The 24,301-nt window shown below is 37.4% G+C and overlaps 1 protein-coding gene across 2 annotated transcripts; it reads right to left on the reverse strand.

Moving 5' to 3' along the window:
- Positions 1-410: 410 nt before the first annotated feature.
- On the reverse strand, positions 411-17,083 carry LOC135206715 (retinol dehydrogenase 11-like). 2 transcript variants are annotated; one of them, XM_064238165.1, is made up of 9 exons: positions 16,988-17,083; positions 11,227-11,376; positions 10,656-10,748; positions 9,753-9,877; positions 7,465-7,579; positions 6,387-6,581; positions 3,641-3,753; positions 2,548-2,637; positions 411-1,571 (listed from the first exon to the last, which is right to left on the reverse strand). In XM_064238165.1, exons 1-9 carry the CDS (start codon positions 17,037-17,039, stop codon positions 1,458-1,460), a joined length of 1,047 nt encoding a protein of 348 aa, XP_064094235.1. In that variant the 5' UTR covers positions 17,040-17,083; the 3' UTR covers positions 411-1,457. The 2 variants fall into 2 exon arrangements, with proteins under 2 accessions (XP_064094235.1, XP_064094237.1); XM_064238167.1 differs by lacking the exon at positions 16,988-17,083 and adding an exon at positions 15,766-15,921.
- Between the last annotated feature and the right edge of the window lie 7,218 nt (positions 17,084-24,301).

The raw sequence follows: 24,301 nt of genomic DNA on the forward strand, positions 1-24,301 counted from the left end.
AGACAAAGGTAAAAAAAATTCCCTGGCTGAAATGGAACTTCCCGTACAGTACCTGGAATTTGAGGCTGGTAGTCTTCTCTTCTCCTTGATGTCTCCAGGACTATGGACCTTAAAAAATATACTTGGGACTTCCCAAAGCATGGGAAAGCAGGCCCGGGGAGGGGGAGGGGGGGGGTTGGAGAAGGCGGCGTCTGGTCAGTGGCAAGGGATCTGACCTGTTCTAGGTCTGGTGTTCTTCTGAGACTGGGCTGCTGGGTTCCAGGACTTTTGAAGTGTTAACTCTGCAGTGGGTAATTCCAAGCACCAATGGGAGAAGAGATAGCTTTTTCAAGAGAAAAGAGAGAATGGAGAGAATGCGTTCCCCCCAATTGGAAGGGGCAACTTGCATATAAGACATAGATGCATTAAACTTGGGTAAAAGACTTTATTTTTCCTTGGTTCTAGCTTAAAATCTTGAAAAATTCTTTAACTTCAGTTCTTATTTCAAATACAATTTAAGTTATACACAGACATGCATAGTAATGTGCAAGAAATTAATTACAATTACAATAATATAGTTCCTTGTTTGTATTACAAACTCTTCCATCTCTGCGTGCTTACAGTTTCATAAACCACCCTTATCTAAAACGCATCATTTATAAACAACAGATTCATTACACTTAATTGCACTACATTCATAAATTAATATCTCCAGAATAAACTGGATGGAATTAATGATTCTTATAATAATCGTGATGGGATTAATTCAACAAAAATGTTTGATAATTTTATGCATAAAAATGTACATCTATGATTGATTTGTGAAAAAATAACAAATAAATAAATACATTCTAGATGTTGTTAAATGGGTCTGGGACTGCAGAGGACAGAAAACCATCATAAATACATTTACAGTTAGTGAACAAAAATATGAGTATATAAAAATGCCTTTTACACATGTTACAATATATATAATTATCAAAATGGTTTAGAGTAATTCGGGAGTAAAACAAATCAGTCATCAATGTTCTAAGAGAATTTCACACGCAGGTGATTCAGTAAAAATGTTAAAAGACTTGTCTGTCAAGTAATTATTAAGAGAAGAAATCTATAATGATATATTCAGACATTTTTGTAATGAATAGCTTTTTTTTACAATTATTATTAAGAATTGCTATAGTAGATTCACATCACCCGTACATATGATTGGCTGTTGATAAGCCAGTCACAGGCTGGAAACTCTCATTCTCTTGAGAGAGTTCACATAGGCAAGATGTATGTTCCACTTCTCCTGAGGGTTTATCAACAGCCAATCAGGAGCGTCGTAAGGGACTGGCTTAGACATCTGATGCACGGTTAATGTGAATCTACTATAGTAAATTATTCTCTCACAAATACCACAGAAAAGATTTTTTTTTAGAAAATAGCCCTGGGAACCTTCTCCCGAGAGAGGAGTCACAATACCTATTTTGTTATTTCTATTTTCTTCCATAATTGAGGTCTTCCTGACTAAGGTTGACTAGCGTCTCGCTCACCTCCCAAAGCTTCTTGGCCAGTCCTCGATCTTTGCCCAGATCCGATCTTGGAGAAATCTGAAAGTAAATAAATAGATAAATTATTAATTAGTAGACGACCTGCAATTTACGTAATGAAAAATTGTAAACAAATAAACCACTTGTGACTTGTGCAGATTATCTCAAATTTCAGATGTAATTCCTCGAAATGCTGACATGATAAATAAGAAAGTGTGATGTTGGGGCAAAGTTTGCGATGAACAGACAAAGATAAAAACTTTGCTATATATATATATATATATATATATATATATATATATATATATATATATATATATATATATATATATATAATATATCTATATATATATATATATATATATATATATATCTATATATATATATACATACATATAATATATATATATATATATATGTATATATATATATATATATATATATATATATATATATATATATATATATATATATATATATATATATATATACGTGTGATTCCGTGATAAGCCTTGCTATTAAGCTCATCACAGATGAACTTCACTTAGACCTGGAGGAAAGATTAACTAGAACGAAATAGTTGTTCTACCTGCTGCTTTCCTGACCTTTTATTTTGCATTCTTTACCCTCTATGGCAAAACATCAGTTACCTGTGAATACCCCTTAAGATTTTACGTAGTAGTTTAATTGTTGACTCCTGGTCATTTTCACAGGAAGTGAGAATCTGTAATGTTAGAGCTAAAACGATTCTAGTACTTAAGTCGTGATTTTGATTGTTATAGTATTTTTTTACATGAACCAAAGACTGTGACCAGACTTATATCCTAAATGTAAGTTAACTAGTGTTATAAAGCCAGTTTCTTTTTATGTTTTTTTATTTACTTATTTATTTTTCATAATGATGTTGGGTGAAGAAAATGTTATGTTCAATGAAGAGAACATAAGGTACTGCGTGTTAGAGTATCAATTCCGTAATGACAGTTTCCTTGCTCGAATGACAAACGGGTCTGTCAACAGAGACGAACAAAGATTTTACCTTGCAGTCAGCGAAGTATTCTCCGGAGATTTTTTCCACTTCTTCTGACACCGCTAAATGGATAGAGGTTTGAGCACCGAGCGTTTCATCCTGAAATTGTAAAATTAAAATGTCTTATAATGTAAAAGACTTCCATGCCATCATGACTCGACGCAACCTTACAGGATTAGGCTCCTGAAGCCCTTTGGGGTCTGATGCTTTGTAATTATGAATTTTGCCTATCAACCTACAATCTAATCCTCTGTAGTATATCATCAGTATTTTAAGAGGATTATTGTTGATTTAATCATTATAATTATATCCAAAAGACTTTTGGGTATAACGTAAGCTTAAAGGCCGTTTCACTGTAAAAGTGTTTTACTTTTAATTATGAACATAAACAACTCACCTAAAGAACTTTAATTAAAAAATTAAAGCAAAATGCAAATAGCAAGAGACCTTTCACAGTGACGGTATTTGAACTTCTTGGTGGCAAATATGTATACGATAATATCATTAGTAGTAAAATGTCACTGGTTTCAGCATTATTGAACTTATATCTAAATTTTACACCTTCTCACAATTCAGATCAAATACATAACAGGGACCTCATGTGTTCCTTTAACCAAACATATTCGGTTTCAGATACTTGTGAAAATAAAGAGATGCAGACATTTCGTAAAGGATGCACTCCAAGGAAAGGGAGCCAAAGTTTGATTCACATTAGTAGCAAAATGAATTTCATAAATATTGGTGACTGCAGCAAGGGATCACATCCTACACATTTGAAATAAAATGCCGTTTCATTACAAGTGATGTTGTCATTGATAAAACATAGTTGCTTGAAAAACAATTCTGATTACAACATTTTTAAAAGCCAATTTGATATTTGAATTTCTTCTTCTTTTGTTTTTTTCCGTTCGTGAACTTGTGGCTTTTTGTAAAGTTAAACAGTGGAAATCCGACCACACGATTATAAAACCGCATGAATTTCACCCGAGTGTTTTATGTTGTGAATCCACTGGTCACCTTTGAAGTTCCTAAGTAGATTAACTAACTATTATTTCCTTAATTTTAGAAGGATTACTAAAACATGGTGATATTCGAATCTTACCTTGCCCATCAGTGCGAAGAGAAATCCGATCAGAAATCTTTTTATTTTAACTCCATGTTTGTAAAAGATTTCGGTGTTTACAAATCCAGGGTGAAGGCAGTTCGTTGTCACCCCTATCGACAAGAAGGAAAAAGTGATGAAATACACTGAATTGACACAAGCATCTCTTATTACCTGAAGGCGTTCATATGATTAAGTTCCAGGTGAAAGAAAAAAAAAAAAAAAGGGAAAACGGGAGGGTTATCGGTGCATAAGACATTACCGTCAATACTCCACAATATTCTATCTTGTGAAAAGGAACTTGGGGATCACTGGTGCATGAGATGTGAAATAAGCATTTTTCGCTCTCTCTCTCTCTCTCTCTCTCTCTCACTACGTTGTCTGTAAAGGAAGTTGATCGAAAGCTTAATGATAACAGATCTATATCGAACTTTAAAACTAGGAAAAAAACCACAGTTCGGAGAAGAAATATATATGTTAAATCCCAACACAGTTTCGAAGCGTCATGCTCCTTCTTCAGTGTGGAGGCACACTTGAGAGAGGTGACGAAGCGCTCCGAAACTGTATATGAAATTCATAGATATGTTTTTCCTCCAACCTGTGTCTCTTTTTATGTGATCGACAGCTTATTGACAACGTAATCCAGTAGAGTAGCTGGGAAATAGAAGTACGAGATTACCCGGAATAAATCTGACGTCCTGTTGCGAACTTCGTGATATATTTGGGGCAAAAACAGTTGTTTTTACTTATCTACCTCTTTCACACCACAATACCAGATAACTGGGTAAATAATACTGTGATTAGCTACTGATGAAGCATACCTCAGATGTTACGTGAAATGAAGCTTGTCACAACACTCTAATGTTATTCATTGCTGAAACTTCTGATACTAGTATTCTCATTGCACGGGTATAATGGAAGATATAACCTATTGCATAAAACACAAAGATAAGTGGGGCTTATTTTCAAAGGCAATTAGAGAAATAGTTTGCGAATGGAAGATAAGGTCGCTACATTTGTCACGTTAGCTAGATAATAGTGCATTTACAGAACGATTAAAAGGCTACGACAAGCTATTTGTGACCCTGTGGCGGGATCACAAGCTTTAAAAAACAAGCGGGTAAATCCCGCCACCCCCCCCCCCCCCACATAAACCTAATCACTCCAGCTGCCAAACCCACCCTCAGTCACACTTTCCTCTTTACACTACAGAATACAAGTAAGACAATTGACCCATACCTACACACAGAGCAAAAAAAACAAGCACATGTACTTACCAACCACTCACGATACTCCGGGCTATGCTGTGCTCTCCGCTGGCCATGGTCACTTAGACACCACCAAATACACGACAAAAACCAAGAACCACAACCCAACAACAACAACAACCAAGAACCACAACTCAGCAACACAGCAAACCAACAAGGAACACAACTACAACTCAACAACAACCAAGGAACACAACCATAACAAAAGACCAATGCTCAAACAATTACCAAAACAATAAAGCAACACACACACCCACTAACAACACCAACAACAACCCTCAAGCACAACAACTCGCATATAATCCAACAGGAACTCACATGCAACTCAACAAAAACATCACAGCACAACAACTCCTAAGCAACCAATATCAAACCCAACAACAATCAGCAACAAACCAATAACACACTACTCAAATAACTTAACCAATCCCTCAACACTTTCCACAGACCGCTTCTAACACTACTGATTATTACAGCTCTCTATCTCTCTCTCTCTCTCTCACACACACACACACAGACGTTGTCAAATGGAACTCCATAACTCCTCCATAACCCAGAGGATAGCAATTGACAGGTGCAAGGAAGAGGAGTCGTACCTCTTTTCACTAAATATGTGAAAATTAAACGTGCACCAAACGCCTTCCACATTTGGTCTGAAAATCTAGTGATCGAAGCTCAAGTTCATTTTTGTTGTAAAGGTCTTACCAATAGTTACACCTCAGAATATACCTGTGCAAAGCAGGAATCCTGCAGTGCTGTGTTCTTTCTATTTCATGTTACAGGGAATACTGAACTGAAATGAATAGTGGCGTAGATTCAACCATTAACCAGAGGAAAACTTCCATCTTTTTCTCTTGAAATCAGTGCAAAAATAGCACAGACGAACAGAGATAGAAAAAGCAAACAGTTGGTTTATATAAAAAAAATTTTTTACTAGTGTTAAGCATTTATCCTTAAATTTTAGCCATAAAATGTTGATATAAAAACATGTGAATTTTGTATAAAAACAATCACATGCACTATACCTGTCCTTGTTAATTGGTAAACCCGACTATGAAAGACAGATTTTAGATTACAATGTCATTGATCATTGAGCACTATCCATTCAGTTACAAGAGTGAACTTTTGGCATCTTTCTTTACGGCCCTGCATGGCACAAGACAGTGCCACCAATCTGCTTCAAATGAATTTTGAATGATTAAACTTAGACTATATGTCGACAATGTATGCAATGTCATCCAACGTAGCTTTAAACTGAATTGCAAAAAAAAAAAAAAAGAAAAAAAAGCTATCCCCATGGATTGGTTTTCTTATAAACTTCGTGTAAATACCTCACAAATAAACAGTGAGGCATTTAGGTGAATACCCACTCCCACTGAAGGGAATTCAGCCCCCCCCCCACCCCTTAGAAAGCACCACGGGCGAACACACTCCCATTGAAGGGAATGCCATTTGTATTTCAACTCCTCCTTCCCTACCTGTATCTTTCATCCTCTCTGCCAGTTCCACAGTGAAAAGAACATTAGCTAATTTGCTATGTCCGTAACTGGCCGATGAGCCAGGATATGGTGTCTTTTCATAATTCAGGTCATCTACCACGAAATTCTTGCTAAAGGAATGAGCAATTGAGGAGACGTTGACGACTCTGCTTGGTGCACTTTTCTTCAGGAGATCTGCAATGTTGTCGAGACACTAGTTAATTAAATAAGATATTGTGTTTTACTAAAATCTACTCAGAAAGCTCAAACTATAGAATTTAATGTCTTGAATTTGGCTCCATGTGAAATTGAAATTTAACAAAGTACGCAAATAAAAGTTTCTTGACATTACATAACATGGGAATGTTTGAACCTAATTCTAGTAATGCACATTATTTATAAACATATTTCATTTCAGTAAATAATTCTAAAACAGCAATTTATACAAAGTTTAGATCATCTATATTTGGTTTTTCACTAATGTTATTAGAACCGTTTATTTTTCGCCATCATATTGGGTAAATACTAGCAATTCATTATTATCATGAAAACTTTAGTTTGTGTTGTTAATTTTCAAGACTAGAATTGACATTCTAACACTTTAGATCCCACCTTTTCATCTTGCTTAAAAGGTGAATTAAAATGATACATTTGTAATAACTGATACATCAACAAAAATAGCACGCCAACAGTTTATTCAGGTATGAGAAAAAAGGAATATTTTTTAAACTTAAAAACTGACTAAAGAATTTCAAAGGGTTTGTCATTGGTTGAGTAAAAGCAACATGATGAAGGGAATCCAGTCTCCCCCTTACAAAGAACCTCAGGTGAGTACCCACTTCCACTGAAGGGAATCCAGTCTCCTCCCTAGAAAGTACCCAAAGTGAATACCTACTCCTACTGAAGGGAATCCAGTCTTCTCCTTACAAAGGACCTGAGGTGGATACCCACTCCCATTAAAGGGAATCCATTTTCTACCTTATAAAGAACACCATGTGAATAACCACTCCCAATGAAGGAAATGCCTTACAAAGAATCCCAGGTGAACACCTATTACTATAGACGTGCTATACATTACCTAAGAGCATGTTGGTCAAGAGGAAGTGTCCGAAATGATTTGTTGCCATCGTTAGTTCTAAGCCATCCGAGGTCAGTTGTTTTTGGGTTGGAGCCGCCATTCCAGCGTTATTTACCTGTTGGCGAGAATAGTGTAGTAGTTAAGTTTAATGTGAAAATACAAAACACAAGCAATTGGTATGAGCCACTACCCGACATGGCGAACGAGTTACATTCTAGACGGCAGTTCGAATGTCGAATTATTCGTAAGTTTATTTTACTGTGCTTAGTACATTCCCTAGTTAACTCAGGAGTCATGGATTATAGTATTTTCACTGTATTTGTAAATCATGCAGTATTAAAAAAAAAATCCCTTGGGTGTTATAAATTTAAAGAGAAGAATATAAACTTTTGTTTCGTGTAGCTTTAAAATTTTTTTAATTTTTTCCACGATTTGGAAGTGATAAACTTGGACGAAATTTTGGAGGAGCAGCTTCTGACATTGGAAGTTCACAAGATAAAAAGCGCACACTGCCATCTATTGACATTGTGACAAAAATAAATACTAAACTTTTTCTTTTATGGGTTGAGGAAATATAGAAAATGAGAATTCATCAAAGAACATACCAGCAAATTTTAACCAGCTTCCCGACCCAACAGCAAGTCAGTCTGTGCCATCTCATCCGAATTAGACCGTCCCTGGCAAAACCTCAGGTACAGAGTGCTTACTAGGTTCCAACTTCTGTTATCGCCTTGGCAGGTCATTTGGTACTGCCTTGGCTTGTAAGTCGGGAGACCAAGCAAGGTTCGTTTCTGATGTGTCAGAAATTTATTTATGTGAAAAACGGGCTCACGTGTTCATTATTTCCATCATATTGCACGTTGAAGGGGTAACTCAAATGAAATGGTCCCAATTGACTCGCTAATGGGTCAGGAAGTTAGGCGAAATTCGCTGGTGTGTTAGGTTTCAGAAGCCTGCCCTGGAAACCCTCAAGCACGCAGTACTTTGGTTCCAACTTCTCTTATGGTCTTGGTAGGTTAATCGGTATCGCCTTGGCCTGTCACTCTGGAGACTGAGGTTCGTTCCCAATGTGAGTCAGGTATTTGTATCTGCGCAACACATGCTCTTGTGTTCATTATTTTCCCTATATGTATTTCGATATATATAAATATATATATTAAAGCTATCATATACACAATTGTTAAGAGCAGTAGCACAATTGCTAAAAGGACCTCATTCAGACTAGAAGGTATATAGCGGAGTTGTTTATCAAAAAAGATTAAAAGTTTTCAAGGACAAGCAGTCCTCATTATCAAGTATTCATGGATACTTGATAATGAGGACTGTTTGTCCTTGAAAGCTTATAACTTTTTTAATAAATAACTCCGCTAGACACCATCCACTTTGAATTAGATTCTTTAAGTAATACACACACACACACACACACACACACACACAAACACACACACACACATATATATATATATATATAATATATATATATATATATATATATATATACATATATATACAAATATATATACATATATGATATATGTATATATATTTGTATATATATACATATATATATATATATATATATATATATCTATATATATATATATATATATATATATATATAATATGTCTGTCTTTTGAAATACAGAACGTTGACAATTAAGTCAGGAAATTGTCTCCTTAAGCCAAGAATACCTAAACACATTTAAATGTTATATATCAACTGACGAATACCATCTTAACATTTTCCAAAATTTTTAATGTTTCTGCAAAACTTTACCCATGCACAACTTTAGATTTTACAAAGTCTGATGCTAACATGAATCACCAAATGTAGGTAAAAATAATTGTAAAATTTGTATATATATAGAATGAATAGCAATTAGTTACGACGATGAATGTCCAAAACCTATAAAAAAAAATCTATATATATAGAAGCAAAGAGACATCAGTAGCCTATTTGGTTATAATAGATCTTGTCTTGGAAACTACCAACAGGCAGTGACGCATCATTTCTATTTTTCTCCGGGGGGGTGGGGGGGGGGGGAGAGTGCCAAAGGTTTAGAAGTAATAGTATGGCTGGGAAATTTTTGGAAATTTTTGCGCATTTTGGAGAATTAAAGCCATATAGAATTCACATTGGAGTAAATCTTATTATTATGATTATTTCAAAGCCTAGGGTGGCAAACCAAGTCTCGGGGTGGGGGCATCAGTGTCTTAAAGGGCGCCAGTGGGCACCCCCCAACCCACACCCGCCCCAAACGACGCCCCTGCCAACGGACGATGCGTACCAGAATGTGGAGCTGTTTTTCGTTGTCGATGATGTCCTTCGCGAACCTCCTGACGGAGTTGAGGTCGGAGGTGTCCAGTTGCTTGACGTAGACTTGGCCGTTCCCGGTCGTCCCGATGATGTCGTCTTTTGGAAGATATTTGTCATTTCAACAGAGGATTGATTTTAGCTCGTGCCTATGTGCCTGTTATCATTCATTATTGTTAAATTTGCTGAACAGAACTCAAGGGAAAAAATATTTCATATTTCGTGCGACGGATAAAGTGCAAATCTTCACTGGATACAGAAATTTGTGATTAATGTTTAATATTTTCCTTTAATTAAAATATAAGTAAAGATACGGATTAGTTAAAACAACTATTAACAGCCTCAGGGCAGTTTTCAGTTTTATATTATTACTATTATTATTATTATTATTATTATTATTATTTATTATTATTATTATTATTATTATTATTATTATTATTATTATTATTATTATTATTATTATTGTGAAGAAATTCACAGTCTCGTGAGGAACAAATTGTTAAAAATTCCACAATTATAAATTAGAATATATTTCTGTTTAAAAAACAAAGACTTTCGAACACCTGGACGGTGTTCCTCATCAGTGTGAACGTTGAAATGTAAGGTGAGAGGGTAGTTCCCTCCTGAAGAGCATCTAAAAAGGTGGGCGGGGCGAGAAAATAACAGCCCATCATCGAAGTGCTGGTTCGAGTGTTATGTAATTATTATTCATAATAAGAATAAGGAAAGGCAAAGGCCATAAGCTCGATCAGAATGCTACCATAAAACGCAACCAGTTTAAGGGAGGAAAGGCCATAAAAAGGTGAAGAATACAGAAGGAAAAATACTTACTTGCAGAGGAAATCAATCATTATTTAACAGTTGTTTTGCTACAAACCTGCTACTCTTTTCGCCTTCGCTACATTTCTGCAAGCGAGGATGACACGAGCGCCTCTGCGGGCCAAGTCTTTCGCTGTCTCCTTCCCGATACCTGAAAAGTGATGAATAATTTTAATGCTTCATGATATGGGTTCATAGTTCATTTATACTCCTTAAGAAATCTGTGAAAGCTGCATCTAACACTTGCAAGACTTAGCATCAAGAGAAAGTCGGAGTATTAACTAGAAATCAGACCTCTCCGTTACTTTAGAGATATTTAGATGTGAAAGTCATTGAAGTCATGGTTGATTTCTACATCATCCTCGAAAATCCCCAAATAACTTCATCAGAAAAGTAGGGACATAAATTGAAACACATGTGAAATAAGAATGAGAGAGAGAGTGAAAAGATGTCGAAAATCCTACAAAAAACAAACAAAAAACAAGAAAAAAAAAATATTTATCTTCGGTATATAATGAGAAAATGAAAGAGTTTAGGACAAATGACAACCAATTTCAGTGGAGTCTCATTAGCAAGAAAATGTGGTAATAATTTTTAAAAACGAATGAAGAGAGTCGCAGTACACATACCTGCCGAAGAACCAGTGACTATTGCAGTTTTTCCATACAATAGTCTTTTCGAAGGACAAACCCCTGACCGTCGTTGGTAGATGACCCGAACAGCCGCAATTAACGAAAAGATTCCAACTATCCAAAGCCACATGGTCAAAGTATAGTAGTCTGCAATAGATATAAACGGTAAGAACACTCAGTAGATTTTACCTCAATCATTCATTTTGTATAAAATGCATGCACACACACACACATATATACATATATATATCTATATATATATATATATATATATATATATATATATATATATATATATATGTTTGTGTGTGTGTGTGTGTTTATAGATTTATGGCTCACCTCGGGACCGAACCCCAGTCTGGGGTGTTATCAATTCACACTAGCCTGTGAAGGTGAATTGGTAAACCCCTGGCCTCTCATTTGAATATATATAATATATAGATATATATATATATATATATATATATATATATATATATATATATTGTTCAAGATTTTAAGCTAGAACCAAGGAAAGAAATAGTCTTTTACCCAAGTTTAATGCATCTATGTTATACAAGTTGTCCTTTCCACTTGGAAAGAACCCATTCTCTCCATTCTCCCCTTTTCTCTTAAAAAAGCTATCGCTTCTCCCATTGGTGCTTGGAATTACCCCCTGCAGAGCAACCACTTCAAAAGGCCTGGAAAGCAGCAGCCCAGTCTCAGAAAAACACCAGAACTAGGACAAGTCAGAGTTCTTTCCCCTGACCAGATGCTGCTGCCCCCCCCCCCCCCCCCCCCGAACCTCCTGGGCCTGACTTTCCCATGCTTTGGGATGCCCCAAGTATATTTTACAGTCCATAGTGCCAAACATCAAGCTGAAGACTACCAGCCTCAAATTCCAGGTACTGTACGGGAAGTTCCATTTCAGCCAGGGAATTGTTTTTACCTTTGTCTGTATTTCATTTCCTTTTCCAAGGCAACTTGTGCAGTTCTCATTCCCCCCATCTGGGCTCCATTCTGTAATTACTCCCCTATGATACTAGTAACATCCCCCTAGTGAATTTAAGCCACGAAATAGTTTCTGCTGTGTAAATTTCCCAGTCATTTCATTCCCCCATGAGTGGCCCTTTGATTGAAAGAAAGTAGTGAGTAATGTTCACCCTCGTGTGCTCCCCTGCCTTATGCCTGTGTCCTCTATTTGCAGACAAACGCTGTGCCTGGCTGTGGTAGGAATTGGAAATCCTTCGAAGCTTGCAATTTTGATCCGTTGCGCAATTTCCCTAAACGCCGTGGCTGGACTGCTCCCTCCACGTGGTCGGGTGGACTGAAAGCAGTTCCCCTGCCCCTTGTGTTCCTGGACCTCTGTAAATTCCTGTAAATATAGTGCTTTAAAACTAGAGTCCAGTTTTATGTAAATTCCTCCCTCCTCAGTAAGATCGGCCTTATGCCTGAGAAGTTTAGTTTTTTTTTCTTTGTTCAAACCCCTCGTCCTCCAGTCAAGGCCTATATTTTCAGTATAATTGTATTTCTGGGAGGAGACGAGGTGGAATTTTGAATTTTTTTTTTACCTTGGCTGTGATCCAAATTTGCTACAATTGGCAACGGGAGTTTGTTAGGAAAAATCAAACTCTGATCTCCCGATGGTGAAGGAAGGTCGATATACACAGTATGTGAGTGTGTGAGTGTGTGTGTTTAAGTTCATGAACTAGCTTAATACCATTTGCGATTTGTGCTCAAAGTATACCCTAAGAAAAATGTTAAAAGGTTTCCGTCTTTCTTCTTGTTTCTTTAAAGGGTGGAGAGAGAGAGAGAGAGAGAGAGAGAGAGAGAGAGAGAGAGAGAGAGAGAGAGAGAGAGAATGTTGCTAATTATATTTAATTAATTGAAGGTAATTGTCACCTACTTTCTCCATGCATGTAGAAAAGCCTCATTCACTTTAATAAATCAAGTTCAATCTCGATTCCAAACAAACTATAATGCTAAATTTCGGGCACCTGTTTCAGTCATTCATATCATAAACCGTTATGCCATTACCGCCATATGTTTATACAGAGAAAATCTCTCTCGTTTGTTAAAATTGAAGTAACGTGATTGTAAAACTCCAAAGAAACAGGAAATGTTTAAGGGTTGAACAAAATATTACTGTCCTAACAAATTTCCGACAGCAGATGTGAAATGCAAAGGAGTTATATCAGACTTCCCACTTCTTTTTCAAAAAGTGAACGGGTAAGACACTTCACCCCTTCTCCCACTCTAAGCGAAAAAAACAAAACAAAAAAAAAAAAAAAAAAACGGCTCTTGCATCTTCGTTACTGAGACCACCTAGTTGCTATGGCGGGAATGTGAAATGTTCTTTGCCACTTAAACTTCATCCTCTTTCTTATATCAACTTCAAGGTTTTAGACTGATGATCATTATCATGGAAGGATTATCACGTACCAACCAAAATTTGTCATTATCAGACCACTCACCTGTGTATTCATTGTAAGCACGGATAATCATCAGCTATGACCTTCAGTTACAATCGGTGACAGTGGTTATCATCAATTGTTTTAAATTCTTTTTACATTAGTACGTTATTAGATAACAGTACACAGGAGACAAATTGTAGTTACGTCGTGACGAAAATCCACTGAATTGTAATAGTACTAAACAGTTACCTGGGGCTACTGTTTGAGTTGTAGCTAACTTCAGAGGAGCACTTGGACTCTCTCTCTCTCTCTTTCTCTTATTAGACTTACACTGTCGACAGTCACGTACCTACCCTTCGAACCAACTCCTTATTTGAGAGCTCTACTGCAGATCAAAGGTTACAATTACTAATCAATGAAACACCATGCTATCTATTTTGATACATCGACGGGATTTTTTTTTTTTTAATTTGTGGGGTCATGCACTAATGTCAGACATAGAATTATCTGTAACAGCCCAGGGCATTAACTCATAACATTCATAACAATGTATCTGGTGACCACGACTGGCAAACTATGTGCAGTATTGCCGATAATGCTTGAAGAACTTAACCTATTGTTATTATACGCACATATGAGATGGATGACATTACGGTTGAGAGTCGACCCGAGATAGAGAATTTCTTCATCTCCTCCTTGCGGATTTCAGTGCTTTAAGGGAAACCGCCCCCCAAAATTTAAGGATATCGAGAAAATAAGAGGCCCTTGTGGCCATTCCGGTACGAAGGCCTAATGATTAAAACCTATGGCGTGATGAAGATTTAACACATGAAGACCAGGAACTGATATGGAAGATCTTCGCAGAGTTCACTGAAACCCAGAACGAAAGAGGAAGGAACAATTCTACTTTATGTTTATCCTGTAAAGAAATATCTGCTGGTGAATGGTTAACAGAACATGATATGTATCTGATGAGAAATGAGTGACGTCAACTGAATGCTTGGGGTAGCTTGTATCAGCTCCGGGTTTAGAACCAGCCCAATCAAAGACCGCAGGAGAACTGAAACTCATCAGAGTGAGCAAACTACTCAGTATTCTTGCAGCAGCTCCTTGAAAAAATGAGAGAAATTAATAAAATCCTCATAGTAGTACGAGTGTTCAAATGGAGAAACAAATCCACAGTTATGTAAATGTACATATATTTAAAATTTCAAACTGCAAGGATAGCTTTCGGGAATTCCCGAAAGTTATCCTTGAAGTTTTAAATTTTAAAGATATGTACATTTACATAACTGTGGATTTGTTTCTCCAATGAGAGAAATATTGGCCTCGTTGTATTAGTGAGAAATAATCGAGCTCTTTGATACTTTCAGAATTATTTGCGCTGTAACATTCAAGTCATCCAGTTGTGGCATATCTTCACTTGTTTCTTGACCTCTGGCCTTTAAGAATGATCTAAGCCGTGGCGTCACTCAGCGCATTGGTTTCATTAGTGCTCTCACACTTCCCATCTGCATCATTAATAAATCAAGCATGCGATGTATGAAGTCTCTATCTCGTATGAAATTGTGCAGCTTTTACATCCTAGGTTACATTCCCACGTGACCATTATCTTCTGTTCAGACCTTGAAATTGACTGTAGCCTTCATAGGTCGGAAGTAAGGACCAAGGGCAAATTCTTTGACCTTTGTCCTTAAATATGATTTAAACCCTGACAGCGACACCAACCACACACTGACTTCATAAGGCGATTAGGACGACAATTTGAAATTTCCATGTATAGTGCAATTTAAGGGATACATTCATATTTGACTTTTGTCCCCTTTAAGACTAATGGTTTCATTCCTACTTACCCCAGATTGTAATGTGTTCTTGTCAGTCATGAAGCCCACCTTCTGAGGAACCTTCATAAAATTCCATAAATAAACTTCTGCTTAATCCTGTTAACAAATTAGAGACACACTACACAGTATGTATAACATCCTTCAACTCTTGGCAAACGTATCATCTCCAAAAGCTTTCAAGCTCTGAACCGAAACAAATGACTTCCAATCAGATATTTGAGCGATATTTACCCCCCTTCATCATAAACACTGAAATTTGAATCGGCATGAACGAATCAAGAAATACTTTAGAAACTTGCCTTATTTCTCGAGGACACGTAAACAACTATGCTTCGAGCGACTTGATTCCTTAAACTTTCATGACCCGGAATGCAATCGTCGCTTGCAGACTAAGAGACTGAATAGCACTGGTGAATGAGAGTCAGTGTCAGTGAGACTACATAATCCCTTCTTTTTTTGGGGTGGTAGATATTGGATGGCGATGCGCGATAACAGAAGGACCCACTCAAGGTTACCTGAGAAGTACGTTTTAACAAAAAATGCTACTGTATTTTTTACCTATGATTACTCTTTCCCTTGGTGATGAAATCTTGAAAATATTGATGAAAATGAGCTTTGGCACAAGATAGTTTGGAAGGAAAGTTATTGTAATGAAACTACTGAAAACATATCATGCCCATTCTCTCAGAAACAACAATAATCAACGAAAAGAAAATGGAAGATTGTCACCGGTTTGCCCAGCTCGAATCTCCAAAGCAGACAAACGCAACTTTCTGTGATTGTGGGCCAGGACATTCACATCATGCACATCTTAAGGTCTCTTTGTAATCTGTATGTGTCTATATCAAGTAAATATATTCTTTACTTCATTCCTATTTCAAAATTATATATATATATATATATATATATATGTTATAATCAATATCATCCCATTTATTACTCTCGCATTTTAAGGGCGGGGGACCAACTTTGAAAATTATATATATACCCTAACTGAACACCATAACAGATGAAAAATGAAAGATAACGGCCAAAGAACATTCTCGATTTTTACCCCTTCAAGGTCGGATTCCCACGATCAGTAGCATATATTCGTGATCTTTCTTCTTGTTCCAGCAGCGAGAGGGCTTTACGACCCACTCTTACTCAGGGGCGGGTGTTTGGGGGGGGCGGCGAGGGGGGGGGGGGGCGACCATCACCCCTTTGAGAGAAACCCCCCCCTAAAGACATTTTCTTAGCCAACATACACCTGCAGAGCTTCAGGGTTCCTCCAGAGAATTGTTTAAAATCTAGGAGAAAGAACCACACAGTAGAACCCCAGGAGTCCAACGCCACATTAATAACACCCAACACCCCTCCCCCACCTCCCCGGCTCCCTAATTTCTGTGATAAGGAGCTAATATAGAGACTTCCCTCGTAGGATGCGCACTGCCTATAAGACCTCGAGTCCCAATCCACTCCCTTTGGTCTACACCCACATGACCAACCCTTGAGTAAGGGCGTTTTAGGGTGCCAAAGTACCTGCCTGGGTCGAAGGACCCTTTCTTGAGAGTGGCTGGGCCGTCTCTGCCATGGTACCCTTATCCTATATATACCTTGGTCTCTGCTAACATCAGAGATCCTCCTATGTTTATCCTGGAGACATTGACGTCATTTTCAATGAGTAGGAAGCTCTTGTCTGTTGCTCAAAAAGTTAATGGTGACTATTGATAGTTCTCGGTGAAAAGTGTGACTGTTGATGACTGCTATAAAAAAAATAGTATAATAGTTATTAACGTAGGTTAAAACAAGATTTATCTAGTCATTCTGATAACACTATCATGATTTTCTTTTGTAAAGCTGGTTAATCTGTGTCGTCCTTGAGCTGCATAATATTTAAACTGATAAGATATCTCCATGAACACTTTGCTTTGACAGGAATCAGCCTTAACAAGGCGTGATCTGACCTTCAGCTTACTCAGGATGCATGCAACATTTTCCCTTCGCGCAGAAGTCGTAGACATATTCTCAACTTTTAACGTAAATTAAAATGTGCTAAAAGCTATGGTCATATAGAGCCTTGTTTCACCAACGAAAATTAAAATAAATACGCTATATTTTATTAGAAATCTTTTTTATATACTGCTTAGTATGCACATAGTTTATATTTTACATTTCCATTCTAATAAATAAATCATAAACATCCCATCCTAAAACTCCTGTATCTTTAACTCAACGCAAAACACCTTTTTCAGACCTTTGTAGGTGCTTCCTTAGACCTTTCCTACCCTCCCAACAATAATAACAACAACAAAGTAGTTGAGTAAGTGAAAATCATTACTGTCTGTGTCACTGCCTAGAACTCTGGTATCTTTTTCGTTTCTTATTCATTGTGGATTCCTTTTAACATGAATCTTGTTGTATAAAGACATACAGTGATGTATAAAGTGACTGAACCATGTTAGGTATCATGTTTTGTTATGCCACATTGATTATGATAATATCGAAATAATCTAAACTACAATAATAAACGACTCAGTCAATTGAGCCTGATCCTGGAATGATAGGGGGAAGCATTAAAAATGATTACCCTTCCAACTCTCAGTATGCATATATATTTTTCATGGGATGAGGTTTAATTGGATTATATCCCGACAGCATCTGGTCTTTCTGGATAATCACTTGTCCGGTTACAGCGAAATTGTTATTGCTCTGGGCTCCACAGAAATAGATAGGTATCATTGAATACATAATTTATTCAATTTTTATTTTTATTTTATTGCACTAAAAGGATCATTTGGTTAGTTTAAAAATGTACAAAATGAGACTATTAATTTGCATCAGGAATACATGGGTCTCATGGCTGACATACAAGAGGCAAAAGGCTAATTCAAGTACATTCTATTTTAAGCTGAAGATATTCACCATAAACTTTCTTCTGTAACTTTGTAACACGCCCATCTACCCACTGATGCCTGCCCACTTTTATACACACACGCTTCTAAAGATCCTTAGAGACCTTGCAATTTCTCCTGAGTTGGTTTCAGGCTCCTGATGGTGACACACCGCCTCTCCAGGCTAATCGTGTGCTCTCGGTTTAGGATATCCTTGGAAAAATCCTCGTGAAGGCGATGAAGCTCCTCGAGAGTGTCCTCGCTGTTCTTCAGGCGTTCTCGCAAGGTCTCGATATTTCGGGGAAGCTCGTCGAGTTCATCCTTCAACCTGGAACGGTCATGAGGTTATTTATTCATGCCTGTGATTTAGTCTAAAGCTGTCAAGATGTTCCAGAATAATTTTGATTTTGTAATTCAATTTTAAGTGGTTCAGAAATCCGTCCATTCGAAAAGTGAAACTATGGCCGTCTTTTGTCAAGTTTTTCTATCTTCATTTACATTCTTCGCCAGCATCAGATTGTTACTCTTGGATAGATTAACCAGACGTGATTTAAAATGATTAACTTTTATATGGTTGGACACTTGTCTTAGTAGAGGACGATTTTTTTTACCCATTTATTGTCATTAAGAATACAGAGTTAGCAACGTCCCCGTTTTGTCTGTTGAAATTTTGTGTTTTTATACTGTTACTGTTGTCATTCTGTCTGAAACAGAATATTGGCGAAGAGATCATGCCGAATTCAAACTCATATATGCGCAAATTTTGATTCATCTGACCGTTTATCAGTATATCAGTTTTCTCGACATGAAACCTTTCACTGAACAAAGGGTTAAATCTATCATATTTACCTGTAATGAGGGTGATCCAAACACCTGTCGGCCCCTGGTCTGAAAGATCGAGTCCAGTGTCTGCTTTGTGCAACTTGCAACGGAGATTCCTTGTCTTGCAATGCTTGCCGTAATGAGGCAATGCTGTTCTCCTCCTCTGCAATTTCTTTCCTGAGCTGGAACGATTAAAAAGATTTTTTTTCCATAGACGAAATAATTACATTGGCTCTTTGCACAGCTTAGAGGATAAAACAATATCGCTTATTAGGGAATACCAAGAGATCACATCTGCTGCTGAAGAAATGAATATTCTACCACATCACTAGACCCGGGTGAGGATTTGTGTATCGGTAACGTTATTTTACCAGCTAAATGTGAAAGAATTTTTCTTTGTGTCAGGAAAAAATGTGGACATGATACAACTTTGAAAACAGATGTAGCCAATAACAACGTATCACTGAAAGCACACGCAGCTGAACGCTTTCCTCTAATTCTATTTTGGTTACCAATCTAAAAACAAAAAGAAATGGTGACTAGAAATTCATTTTTTAATTAATGTGGTTCGGATCCCACAATAAGCTGTAGGTCCCGTTGTTAGGTAACAAATTGGTTCGTAGCCACGTAAAAATATCTAATCCTTCGGGCCAGCCCTAGGAGAGCTCTTAGCCAGCTCAGTGGTCTCGTTAAGCTAAGATGTACTTAACTTATCACAATATTATATTATTTCCTCAAGTCACTCCTCACCTCCTAGTTCTATATTCGTTATAAGACAATCTACTGGCAACTTCCATTGGTCCTAGACAATAAAAATTTGATTGTCTAGGGTGTTTACTGAAAGGCTTCCTGCACAAAACTGACACCAAAGTTTAATGAGTTGCAGAATGGAACGTCTGAAAATTTAGTCGCCATGGACCACCCTCCAAAGAATTTTTTTTCCCATGAGCCCATAGCAATATGACCTCGGAGAGCTCTTTATTCATAATCCTGCTAGACCAGAGGTTTTCAACCTGGGGGTTGCTATCCCCAGAGGAGTCGCCAGCTTTGTTCAACTTGACTGCTGTGGCGAGCCACGCTGACAACTGCGCCAGTAGGGGTACTACGAGATTCCGCCCTTGATAGATGACAAGTTGTGACGAGCAACCCATTGTTCGCGCTGGGAGACGTTCTGCTACTTCTCACAGAACAAGGGTTTAGCTTGCATCAGAAAAATGTCCCGGAATGTTCAGGACAACCAGTCAGTCACCCCACAATGTTCCAATGTTTGGTGACAAGTGTTTAGCTTGCGTCAGAAAAATGTCCCAGAATGTTCAGGACAACCAGTCAGTCACCCCACAATGTTCCAATGTTCAGTGGGAATGTGTGTGTGTATATATATGGCAAATTAACGGCCACGTGTCCCGGGATGGGCGGGCCGGGCCCGATGCGGGTCCCGGGGATGGCAGGCGATGTCTGCCACATCTCCCAGGATGGGTGGGGGCCTGGCCCGCCGTGGGTCCCAGGTCAGGCGGGTGATGTCTGCCATGTGTCCCGTGATAGGCGGGCTGGGCCTGCTGTGGGTCTCAGGGTGAGCGGGCGATGTCCTGGGACATGTGACGGACATCACCCGCCCACCCTGGGACCTGCGGAGGGCCCGGCCTGCCCAGCTCGGGACACGTGGTTCCAGGGTGGGCAGGTGATGTCCACCATGTATCCTGGGCCGGGTGGGCCGGGCCCGCCATGGGTCCCAGGGCAGGCGGGCCATGTCCACCATGTGTCCTGGGAAGGGCGGGCCGGGCCCACCGTGGGTCCCAGGACAGGCAGGCGATGTCCGCTACGTGTTTGTGACAGGCGGGCTGGGCCCGCTGTGGGTCCCAGGATGGGCGGGCGATATTCACCACTTGTATCTTTTTCCATCTTGCTATCTACCTTCACTTAACACCTTTCAAACTTACCCACTCTCAATATCCTTTCCAGCACTGAATGACCTCATAGGTCACAGTGCTTGACCCTTGACCTAAACTGTACATTCCATTTCATTCAAGAGATTATTAACCAAAAGAGCAGCCTTCTAAATTAGATACCAAGGTGATAAAAAAACGTCCGCAAAATGACACAACCTTTCCTTTGGAAGCAATGTTTGGCTAATACCTACCTACAGTTCTATTCCTTCAAACAGCTGGAACGTTCTATAAAGCTTGTCATTATATGAATGACGAGTTTTAACACTTATGTCCTCTGCTTGTTTTACATTTTCTAGAATCGATCCTCTTTATATATATATATATATATATATATATATATATATATATATAAATTTATGTGATCGTATCAGTACTGTCCAGACTGAAGCAGAGACAAGATGTCTCTAAAATGTATCTGAATTTTCCTCCAATCCGTCGACTCGTAATTTTATGAAATATGACCACTTAGAAGGGTTATAATTCTCGCCTTTCGTTGAGAGTATGAAGACGAAAGTGCGCTTCAAAGAGAAAGTTCCAGCGCAAGAGTTGACAATTAGGTTAAAAAATGAAGGGAAATTATGTAGCATACTCAACGTCCCCTCAACGTTTCAATTAATCCATTGATTGATTTAAGTTCTCTCGCGTCATGACGTGAAAGGCTCCTTTCAATTATTAACCAACGCTTGATTGGTTCGGATATTTTTGCCTTTATTGAAAGCCATTGGCTCCATCTGAGGTCAAATTCATTACTTGGTCTTTCCCTGTCTAGGGCTGAGTGTTCTTGCCTCAGGGTGTTCTCAAGCTTTCATGATTATTTTATGAATATTTTAATAATTGGTCCGTTCATTTCACAGGCATTATTGTTAATAGATAACAAATATCGTTAGCAATCATAATACTTGTCTAAATCCAGTTTTTGTTCATGATATGCGTTGTCGCATGCACACACACCTGTATATATATATATCTATATATATATATATATATATATATATATATATATATATATATATATATATATATATATATTTATTTATTTATTTATATATACCAATGGCATATACATTATTTTTTTATATCAATTTTTATAAATGTGTGTCTGTGTGTATGTCTACGTAACAACACAACACTGGATTTAGACAATTATATGTATGCTGAAAATGTACATGTACGTATATACATGATTATTAATAATAATTCTCATGAAATTAATGAACGACCGATTAAATTAATCAGAAAAGAATAATTTAGATAAACATATATTATATAAATATATGTGTGTATATATGTATGTATGTATAAAGATATATATATATATATATATATATATATATATATATATATATATATATATATATATATATATATATATATATACACGTATAAGTATGTACGGTGTATTTATTCCTGTATAATTAATTCTTATATTCATTCTCCCATTCTTCTTTTTTTTCTTTTTTGTATTTTCTTTCACACACTGGCATTCTCTTCTGCAGAGGCCTGCATGGTAAGTTCTGAAGTGGCTACCACTTTTGTTTTAAAAAAAAGCAGGGCTGGAACTCTACATAATTATATTGAAGATAGTAATTTTCATCCCTTTCAAATATGTGGTGTGAAATGGCTACCAAATCACAAATGAGCCCGGGGACTAAAATGAAATCGGCCACTGTAATTTTCTTTATATGAACATTGCATGTTATATTCAAAATATGTAGTAATTTCCCTGAAGTATTCTTTTGGAGATGTTATTAGGTTATGCGTATTTTCCAATATGCTGCCTTGTCACGTGACAATGATCTCATTCCGCATGAGTGATACCAGATTGCGCTCAACGGCTTGATAAGCCTGCAAAATTCCATGGCACAGGTTACACACACACACACACACACACACACACACACACACACACACATATATATATATATATATATATATATATATATATATATATATATATATATATATATATATATATATATATTAGGTAGTAGAAAGAGAAATTAAGTATTGAACCTTTTGCGATGTTTGGAACATGGCCAAATAAATGTCCTCACCACATGTAACACTAATCAGACCGTTTTAGAGATAGTTAATTATTACGAATGACTGACTGCCTTAACTATGATCTATTAGCTTTTATACAAATCAATATTGGCTGTCAAATCACTTGACCTTAGGGCCTCAAAATTTCAACGTACAAGTTTCAGGTATACAGATACTATAGTGTGAAAATTCATCAGAGTTAATTCTCCCGTTTTCTAGTTAAGTCTCCCATAATAATAATGATGATAATCGAGCGAGAACAAAAGGCTCCTTGAAGTCGTAGTTTTAGTTTCACTCTCTGTTAAATGGTTCAATTGCCCTCAGGTTTTCCAAAGACTGCACAAGGTGACAAGACGATGGCAATGAAACGAATTCAACTGATCCTCGAGGAGCTTTCGTAATGAACTCAAACTTGGGCTATTTACAAACGTCCACAGCCCCTTCTGCTGGTGACATGGTGAAAATTGTTAGAGTGGTGGCGGGACCTGGGGAACACCTCTGTTTGTTTAGGCTGACTGGAAAGACTTGGCGTTTAAAAAGCTGACCACCTGCTCTGCCCTTCAGAATTCCCAGAACTGTTTGTCGTTATAATGTTTGGTTCCAGTACTTCATTCGTAGCAATTCCATACGTATATTTTAGATTTGGATGGGTTGCGCATTTTTAGTCTTTTTTGTGCGTGTGTGTGTGTTTAGGATTCTTGGGATTTGAATCTACTCTTTGTGTATACTTTTCATTGTATTTTAGGGCGCATTTATTTATGCATGCTATCGAAATATTTTGAATCAGATGCAAGAACTGAACTGTTCGTTCGTCTCCATTGTTTTTATCGGGTGAACCAATTTTGTGTTAGTATTTATGTTTTTTGTTTATCTTTTCTTTTCTGAGTGTGTGTTCAACTAATTTTGTCTTGTGGGACGCAAGATATCCAAGTGGTTTACACAAAACCTTTCTTTTGATCAAAATAGATATATAAAACGTTTAAAACATGACATAATAAGAAAGTATTTCAGAAATTGAGAGGGGGGGGGACACACTTGAGGGAGCGGTTTTTTGATTACCCTACGATATCTGCCGTGTCCTCTCAAGGCTTACTGCCATTTTCACATGGGTACAAAAGAGATCCTAATATCAAACGAAAATTTTATTATTG

This window comes from Macrobrachium nipponense, chromosome 31 (genome assembly GCF_015104395.2).
Source record: "Macrobrachium nipponense isolate FS-2020 chromosome 31, ASM1510439v2, whole genome shotgun sequence".
NCBI lineage: Eukaryota > Metazoa > Arthropoda > Malacostraca > Decapoda > Palaemonidae > Macrobrachium > Macrobrachium nipponense.

What these genes read in the sequence shown, in the direction of transcription:
- LOC135206715 (XM_064238165.1), bottom strand. Translation starts at nt 17,039, where the DNA reads ATGGCAGAGACGGCCCAGCCACTCTCAAGAAAGGGTCCTTCGACCCAG. An exon ending in GGGTCCTTCGACCCAGGCAG is followed by an intron (nt 11,377 to 16,987) that starts GTACTTTGGCAC and finishes TATCTATTGCAG; the next exon opens with ACTACTATACTTTGACCATG. An exon ending in AGAGAGGATGAAAGATACAG is followed by an intron (nt 3,754 to 6,386) that starts GTAGGGAAGGAG and finishes TCTTGTCGATAG; the next exon opens with GGGTGACAACGAACTGCCTT.